This window comes from Bos indicus, chromosome 10 (assembly GCF_029378745.1).
Source record: "Bos indicus isolate NIAB-ARS_2022 breed Sahiwal x Tharparkar chromosome 10, NIAB-ARS_B.indTharparkar_mat_pri_1.0, whole genome shotgun sequence".
Taxonomy (NCBI): domain Eukaryota; kingdom Metazoa; phylum Chordata; class Mammalia; order Artiodactyla; family Bovidae; genus Bos; species Bos indicus.
The window spans coordinates 24,051,195-24,060,749 of record NC_091769.1 but is presented as its reverse complement, the minus strand read 5'-3'; the positions used below and the strand labels follow the sequence as shown (position 1 = coordinate 24,060,749).

Genomic DNA, 9,555 nt, shown 5'->3' with positions numbered 1-9,555 from the left:
TTATACATATATAGACTTTCTTTCTTATTTTCTTTTCCATTATGGTTTACCCCTGGATATTGAATATAGTTCCCTGTGCTATTCAGTAACACAGGGAATTTTAAAATCCCAATTATGTGTGTTTTTTTTTTTTAAAAGCCAAATTTAATACAGTTCAAGGCTGACAACATAAATCCTCTTTTGTACATAATCATAATGCTTTGAAATTCAACCACAGAAGGGCAGTGAAAAGGTGGGGCATGTTAATGACAACAGTGAACTTCTCCGTAGTTCTCTATTTGGCCTCTGGAGGGCACTGCTGCTTAAATTGGAAATTGCTTTTCTGTAAAAGATCAGAAGAACCTCACAAAACCCCTATGGTTTAAAGAGATATTCTGACCATTTTTTACACAGTGAGATGTAAAGCATCTCAGACACCAGAGGTAGGCATTTTGTTAAGACAGCTTCTCTTCCTAACAACCTCCCTACAACCTCCATCAGAAGAAATATTAATCCTTTGTCATTCTTAACTTCAGAGAAACCTGGGTTCAAGTCAGCCAGTCTTCAGGCTCATTTGTGGGGAACCTGTTAGAAAGGAGCTCACTGCCGCTTCACTGCTCCACCATGACCTTGGTGTTCACCTTGATGCTTGAGATGCTCCTGTTTCTGAGTGAGTACTACTCCATTTTACTCCTTTGTCCACACGTGGAATATTGCTCCGTGTTGAATAGAGACTTTTTGTTTTAGCTGAGTTCACTGATTCAGCATTGATGTTTCAGCAGGAGCTGGAGCCCAGTCCGTGACCCAGCCTGATGACCACGTCGCTGTCTCTGAAGGAGCCCGTCTGGAGCTGAAGTGCAACTACTCATCTCCTGTTTGACCATACCTCTTCTGGTACGTGCAGTACCCCAACCAAGGATTCCAGCTTCTCTTGAAGTACATGCCTGGAGACAATGTTGTTTCAGGCATCAAAGGTTTTGAAGCTGAATATAGGAGGAGTGAGAAGTCCTTCCATCTGAGGAAAATACCTGCTCATTGGAAAGACTCGGCCAAGTACTTCTGTGCTCTGAGTGACACAGTGCCTGGGACTGCAGGAGGGGCTGAACACAAACCTCGTGGGACACTGTAGCTCAGTCTTTGTTACATTTAGGAAGTTGGCATGTTCTGTGAAGGCAAACAGTACAGACAATACAGAATCCTGGACGTGTTTGGTTCCCATGGGCATCTTAGATTTTTCTTTTCTTCATTTTTTCTTGTCTTTTCTTTTTTCTTTATCATTTTGCAAAGGAAAGACTCCTGTTTTCTGAAATTTGGCATTTTTGTCCTCCAGAATCAGAATTCTAGGGGAAATGAGGCCGTAGAATTTTCAACAAGCTGGAGAAAGTTACTTACTCCCATGTCATTTGGAATAGTGATGGGCTGAGATATAATAGCTTGAGGTTGGCCATGTGACTTGATATAACACAAGTGAGAGAATTTGCTTTATAATATTAATCTCAGCTCTCAAGCAAACAAAAAAAACCCAGGACAATGGCTTATTTCTAGCTGCATTATCTCCAGACTATTTTTCTAGTATCCTAAGAGGCTTCTTTCCTTAAAGGACTTCAACTCTTTGACTAAAGCATTTGGGACTGGTGCAGCTAATTACTGCTGGCACTTAAGGATGTATATGGGTGACCTTTCCAAAGACAATATAGTGTGAAACAAAAAAAGGCTTCCTTTATTCATCAGTCCCCAATAATAGGCTTCCCAAATGATGCAGTGGTAAAGAATCTGCCTGCCAATGCAGGAGACACAAGGGCATCCTCCTCAATGAGGAGGAAGATGAGAAGTGCAGTGAAGAGGTGGTTAAATCATCTTTATAGGGCAGTTCTTCTGGGTCTGTGTTTATCTTTGGCCAGATATCTCTCTCCTTTTCCCACATGAGACCTGTTTTAGGACATTCCTGAATGATGCATGTGCGTCCTTTTACCAAGATGGATTCCAGCACAGAGCTTTGTGGGGTGCTTGGCATCATCTGTTATGAGGTGGTGCCCCTTCCTTTTTGAGCTCCAAGGAGTCTTTCTGTGCCTGTGCAGTTTTCCTTGACCTCTTGACCTCAGAAGTGGTCACTTTTTTACTCTAGCAGAGCTCAGCTCCTGCTGTTAATTGTCTTAGTTACTGAGGCTGAGCTCCCTTTGACAGGCTAATTACCATGACAGGTTAATGAATCTGAGAGACGAGCTGTTGGGGCAAGGACTTTATTTGGAAAGCTGGCTGACCAAGAAGATGGCAGACTAGTGTCTCAAAATAATCATCTTCTCTGGGTCTGGATGCCAGGTTCTTTTACAGAACAGGGAAGGGGAAAGTGAGGAAACAAATTAAAAGGGCAAAATTAATCTTGTAAACATCTCCTAGAATGGCAAGCCTCAGGCAGGGGATGTATCAATTTCTTTTTTTATTTTTTTAAATTTAATTTAATTTTATTTTATTTTTTAACTTTACAATATTGTATTGATTTTGCCATATATCAGAATGAATCCGCCACAGGTATACATGTGTTCCCCATCCTGAACCCTCCTACCTCCTCCCTCCCCATACCATCCCTCTGGGTCGTTCCAGTGCACCAGCCCCAAGCATCCAGTATCCTGCATCGAACCTGGACTGGTGACTCGTTTCATATGTGATATTATACATGTTTCAATGCCATTCTCCCAAATCATCCCTCCCTCTCCCTCTCCCACAGAGTCCAAAAGATTGTTTTATACATCAGTGTCTCTTTTGCTGTCTCGTATACACGGTTATTGTTACCATCTTTCTAAATTCCATATATATGCATTAGTTCCTACCATCCACAGGTGGACAGGTCATGAACAAAAAGCACTTGAGCAGTCAGGCAGAGGGGCTGATTCTCTGAGGCAGCCCATTATGCATGATTATAATAACAAAAGCAACGAAAAACAAGTCAAAGGAACAGTTCCAACAGGTAGAATTGGTTCTTCCCTCAGTGCTCGGAGTGGTAGGGAAAACAAAGCTTGAATTTTACTCTGCTTGACACATATCAGCTGTCTAGCCCAGGGGCCCATCTACCTCCTGCCTCTGAAACTCATCCTGAGTTTTCGAGTGCTCAGTCCCTCAGTCAGGTCTCGCCATCCTGTGGACTGTAGCCCACCAGGCTCCCCTGGCCATGGGATTTTCCAAGCAAGAATACTGAAGTTGGTTGCCATTTCCTTCTCCAGGGCATCTTCCTGACCCAGGGATCGAACCCCCATCTCTTTCGTCCCCTGCATTGGCAAGTATATTCTTTACCACTCCATCCCCTGAAAAACTCTTTCAAATGGCGGTTAGTAATAATAGAGGAGAATAATTTTGTGTGAAGAAAAGCTAAATCATTATCGACATAGAAGAAGCATGCTTTTTGATGAATACTCCTTTCAATTAATAGCTCTGCCTTATTCCCTGATTCAAGCACTAGACATTTATGACCACAATGCAAAATATCTATATTTGCATTGATTGTTATTATCTTTATCTATGCCCTTATCTTTATCCATAGCTCTCAGGAAAATTCCCTGGATCAAAAGGGAGTTATAAACAAAAGGTAAGATGGAAAATTTTGAAGTATAGATACCAGCTTTTTCTGACTTTTTCCCCACTTTTATTGCCTAAGATTTATTTATTAATACATATCAGGAGAAAATATGAACTTCCATTTCACAAGTTCAAAATTATGTATAAAACATTGAATGTCACCTTTTTCCTCCACTCTCACCCCTCTTTAACCTGTTTTTAGTTCAGTTGAGACCAAAGGGTGGGGCTTCCTGTCACAGAGTGTCAGCTGAGCAGGGTTTGTTGGCTGAGCTGATTGGTTGCAGGAGCTGAACCATCCAGACAAGTCATGACACTCACCACCCAGGGTTTGCTATGTATCTTGTGAATATTTTCCAGGAACAAGGCAAAGAGTCATGAAAAGGCTAGTGGACACTGTACTGGGGCTTTTGTTTGCCCAGGTTTGCTGTGAGTTGGGGCTGCCACACAGGGGAATCTGAAGGAATGAGCAGCTTCTCTTTTGTTGAAGGAGGGAGAGGAGCTGACAAGTCCTGCAGACTTTCTATCCTTATCCTTTATGGGGTTGGGGGTGTACTTTCCGGGTTTTGCAGGAGCTCTGTGACCCTCACCTGTAACTGTTGTTTCTCTCTTTCTTATCAGGTGTGAGAGGGATGGATGTGGTGCAGAGTCCCCCAGCCCTGAGTCTCCAGGAGGGAGCCAGCTCTACTCTGTGGTGTAATTTCTCCACCTTCACAGACAGTGTGCAGTGGTATCTTCAGAACCCCGGGGGCCGCCTCATCCACCTGTTTTACGTTCCTTCAGGGACAAAGCAATTTGGAAGATTAAACGCCACAACAGTCCCTATAGAACGCCACAGCTCACTGCACATTTCCTCTTCGCAGACCACAGACTCAGGCACTTACTTCTGTGCTGTGCAGCACAGTGCTCCCCAGGCACCTGCAGCTTCTACACAAACCCTCTGCAGGCTCAGCCCCTCCTCCAGCCACAGTCACACTGTGAGGCCACCACAGGGCATTTGCAGTGCTTAATGTTACTCACCTACATCAGTACAGTTTTAACCACAGATACTTTTTGGCCCTACAGATTATGGACTTTGGTCTTTATCTTCCCTTCTCAATCTGTGTCTCCTTCTGCACTAGAAACTTCTAACTGGGAACCAGAAGAGTAGTTGATAAGAGGATAGAATTAAAATAAATATTTAACCATATCTTCCCAGGTGGCTCAGTGGTAAAGAATCTGCTTACCAATGCAGGAGACGCAGGAGACATGGGTTTGATCCCTGGGTGGGGAAGATCCTCTGGCGGAGGAAATGGTAACCCATTCCAGTATTCTTGGGAAATACTGGGAAATCTCATGGACAGAAGAGCCTGGCAGGCTAACAGTCCATGGGGTCTCAAAGAGTTGGACATAACTGAGTGACAGAGCATGCTTGCTGAACTCAAAAATGTTAAAAAGTGAAAAGAATTAAATGAAATCACTCCAATAAAGATATTATCCAGCTTAGTTGCCTTCTCCAGAATGTTCACGTCTGCCTCACAATGAAGTGTTCCAACAGACAACTGCAAATATTTACATGCCATCCTACTACTGTGGAAAGCAAACAAAAAATGTTTGCTCAAAGTTTAATATGAACTTGATAAGTTAAAACAAATGAATTCTCTTATAATTCTAGGTTGAAGAAGTATGAAATCAATTTTGCTGGTTACAGTCATGATCTTGGCTGGTTGGTTCCTTCTAGAGGCTTGAAGGAAGAATCCATTTCCCTGCATTTTTCTAGCTTCTGGAGGTCACTTGAATTCCTTGGGTCATAGCCCTTCCTTGAATCGCTGCAACCTCTTACTTCTACCACCTCAGCTCCTTTCTCTTCTGGAGTCAAATACTCTTCTGCTTCTAAGGTGTAGGAAATTAGTAAATAAACAGAAACTCATTTAAATAGAGTTGGAGGACAGGGGGAGCTCTCATACTCTGTGAAGATAACAGGATTAAACGGCAGAAGAAAGATGCCACCTCTTTTCCAGGCAAACACTGGGCCAGTGAAAAATCATGGACTGTTCACTTTGTGTGTGTGTGTGTATCTGTGTGTGTGTGTGTGTGTGTGTGTGTGTGTGTGTGTGCAGGGGCTTCTCTTGTTGCAGAGCACTGTCTCTTGAGTGCATGGGCTCAGTAGTTGCAGCACATGGGCTCTCTAGTTATGGCACATGGGCTTAGTTGCCTGGTGGCCTGTGGGATCTTAAGTTTGGACCACATCCCCTGCATTGGAAGGCAGATTCTTAAGCACTGGACCACCAGGGACATCCCAATGTAAACAAATGTAAACATCTATTTACAACGGCCCTCCCAACTTGCTTTTCTTCTCTATAAGATGGTTCTTCTTCTCTTGTCCTGTGGGGACTTGCATGAGGCTTGCCATGGTTGCAGGCCCCAAATTGCAATCCTTTGCTGATCCCAACTAAACTCATCTTTCTAGAGAAATATCTAATAGTCTTTTTGTGTGTGTGTGTGTGTGTGTATCAGCAAAGGATGCATGGTTATGTAGGGGACCTACCCAAATAATTCAGAATAATTCATATCAAGATCCTTCAACTAATCCCATACCCAAACCCTACTTTGCCACATTTTTATCTAATTAAAACTTTAAAAATTGAAACATAGTTGACTTACAATACTATATTAGTTTCAGATGTACAGCATAGTCATTTGATATTTTTGATAAATTACATACCATACAAAATTACTTTAAAATATTGATCATATTTCCTTTGGTGTGCATTACAAACTTACAATTTGTTTATTTTATAACTGAGAGTGTGTGCCTCTTGATTCCTTTCACCTAGTTCACGCCTACACTCCTCTCCCAACCAGTGATCACTAGTTGTTTCATTATGTCTGTGAGTCTGTTTCTGTTTTATTTGTTTGTTTTGTTTTTCAGATTCCACATATATGTATTAAAACATACAGTTTATTTGTCTCACTCTGACTTATTTCAATAAGTATACTACCCTCTGGGTCTATCTGTGTTGTCCCAAATGCCAAGATTTTACTTTTTTATGGTAACATTTCACTATTTATATCTATATTGATCTATCGATCATCTAGATCTTCTTTATCCATTCATCTATGATACGAATGAACACTGAGATGTCTTCAAGATCTTGACTATTGTAAATAATGTTTCTGTGAGCATTGGGGTGCCTATCTATTTTTGAACTAGCCCTTTTGTTCTCTTTGGATAAATACCCAGGAGTGGAAGTTCTGGATCATGTAGTAGTTCTAGTTTTAATTTTTGTAAAAAAGTTGTCAGTCAGTTTGCTGTTATCTTTCCCACCACAGCCACAAAAACCAGATAGGATCCCAGTGGCTATCTCCACACCGCCCGTCCGCCCCCCCCCCCACCCCCCCACCCCCCCTGCCAAAGGTGCTGGCTCCTTTCTGAGCACCTGAGGAAGGATAAGACTCCGGGTCACAGGCATCATTCCATTTTAATCTGGGGAGGGCAGAGCAGGAGAATCTCTATACTGCTTTCCACAGAGGCTGCACCAACTTATATTACTACCAGCAGTGCACAAAGATTCCCTGTTCTCCACATCCTCTCCAACCCTTGTTATTTCTTGCCTTTTTGATGACAGCCCTAGTAAGGTGATTTGCTAATTTGTTGTTCTGATTTGCACTTTACTGAAGAAGCTGAAGTTGAGCGGTTCTATGAAGACCTACAAGACCTTTTAGAACTAACACCCAAAAAAGATGTCCTTTTCATTATAGGGGACTGGAATGCAGAAGTAGGAAGTCAAGAAACACCTGGAGTAACAGGCAAATCTGGCCTTGGAATATGGAATGAAGCAGGGCAAAGACTAATAAAGTTTTGCCAAGAAAATGCACTGGTCATAACAAACACCCTCTTCCAATAACACAAGAGAAGACTCTACACGTGGACATCACCAGATGGTCAACACCGAAATCAGATTGATTATATTCTTTGCAGCCAAAGATGGAGAAGCTCTATGCAGTCAACAAAAACAAGACCAGGAGCTGACTGTGGCTCAGACCATGAACTCCTTATTGCCAAATTCAGACTTAAGTTGAAGAAAGTAGGGAAAACCACTAGACCATTCAGGTATGACCTAAATCAAATCCCTTAAGATTATACAGTGGAAGTGAGAAATAGATTTAAGGGCCTAGATCTGATAGATAGAGTGCCTGATGAACTATGGACGGAGGTTTGTGACATTGTACAGGAGACAGGGATCAAGACCATCCCCATGAAAAAGAAATGCAAAAAAGCAAAATGGCTGTCTGGGGAGGCCCCACAAATAGCTGTGAAAAGAAGAGAAGTGAAAAGCAAAGGAGAAAAGGAAAGATATAAGCATCTGAATGCAGAGTTCCAAAGAATAGCAAGAAGAGATAAGAAAGCCTTCCTCAGCTATCAATGCAAAGAAATAGAGGAAAACAACAGAATGGGAAAGACTAGAGATCTCTTCAAGAAAATTAGAGATACCAAGGGAACATTTCATGCAAAGATGGGCTCGATAAAGGACAGAAATGGTATGGACCTAACAGAAGCAGAAGATATTAAGAAGAAGTGGCAAGAATACACAGAAGAACTGTACAAAACAGATCTTCACGACTCAGATAATCATGATGATGTGATTACTGACCTAGAGCCAAAAATCCTGGAATGTGAAGTCAAGTGGGCCTTAGAAAGCATCACTACGAACAAAGCTGGTGGATGTGATGGCATTCCAGTTGAGCTATTTCAAATCCTGAAAGATAATACTGTGAAAGTGCTGAACTCAATATGCCAGCAAATTTGGAAAACTCAGCAGTGGCCACAGGACTGGAAAAGGTCGGTTTTCATTCCAATCCAAAAGAAAGGCAATGCCAAAGAATGCTCAAACTACCACACAATTGCACTGATCTCACACGCTAGTAAAGTAATGCTCAAAATTCTCCAAGCCAGGCTTCAGCAATATGTGAACCATGAACTTCCTGATGTTCAAGCTGGTTTTAGAAAAGGCAGAGGAACCAGAGATCAAATTGCCAACATCCGCTGGATCATGGAAAAAGCAAGAGAATTCCAGAAAACATCTATTTCTGCTTTATTGACTATGACAAAGCCTTTGACTGTGTGGATCACAGTAAACTGTGGAAAATTATTCAAGAGATGGGAATACCAGACCACCTGACCTGCCTCTTGAGAAATCTGTATGCAGGTCAGGAAGCAACAGTTAGAACTGGACATGGAACAGCAGACTGGTTCCAAATAGGTAAAGGAGTATGTCAAGGCTGTATATTGTCACCCTGCTTATTTAACTTCTGTGTAGAGTACATCATGAGAAACGCTGGACTGGAAAAAACACAAGCTGGAATCAAGACTTCCAGGAGAAATATCAGTAACCTCAGATATGCAGATGACACCACCCTTATGGCAGAAAGTGAAGAGCAACTCAAAGGCCTCTTGATGAAAGTGAAAGAGGAGAGTGAAAAAGTTGGCTTAAAGCTCAACATTCTGAAAATAAGATCATGGCATCTGGTCCCATCACTTCATGGTAAATAGATGGGGAAACAGTGGAAACAGTGTCAGACTTTATTTTTCTGGGCTCCAAAATCACTACAGATGGTGACTGCAGCCATGAAATTAAAAGACGCTTACTCCTTGGAAGGAAAGTTATGACCAACCTAGATAGCATATTCAAAAGTAGAGACATTACTTTGCCAACAAAGGTTCGTCTAGTCAAGGCTATGGTTTTTCCTGTGGTCATGTATGGATGTGAGAGTTGGACGGTGAAGAAGGCTGAGCACCGAAGAAGTGATGCTTTTGAACTGTGGTTTTGGAGAGGATTCTTGAGAGTCTTTGGACTGCAAGGAGATCCAGCCAGTCCATTCTGAGGGAGATCAGCCCTGGGATTTCTTTGTAAGGAATGATGCTAAAGCTGAAACTCCAGTACTTTGGCCACCTCATGCGAAGAGTTGACTCATTGGAAAAGACTCTGATTGCGGGCCGGAGGAGCAAAGGACGACAGAGGATGAGGT

At 42.2% G+C, this 9,555-nt stretch overlaps 1 gene segment (V, D, J or C); it reads left to right on the top strand.

Moving 5' to 3' along the window:
• Positions 1–4,178: 4,178 nt before the first annotated feature.
• LOC139185438 (T cell receptor alpha variable 22-like) lies at positions 4,179–4,556 on the top strand. The segment is given in 1 exon segment: positions 4,179–4,556. A coding segment is annotated over 1 exon segment (378 nt).
• Positions 4,557–9,555: the final 4,999 nt, after the last annotated feature.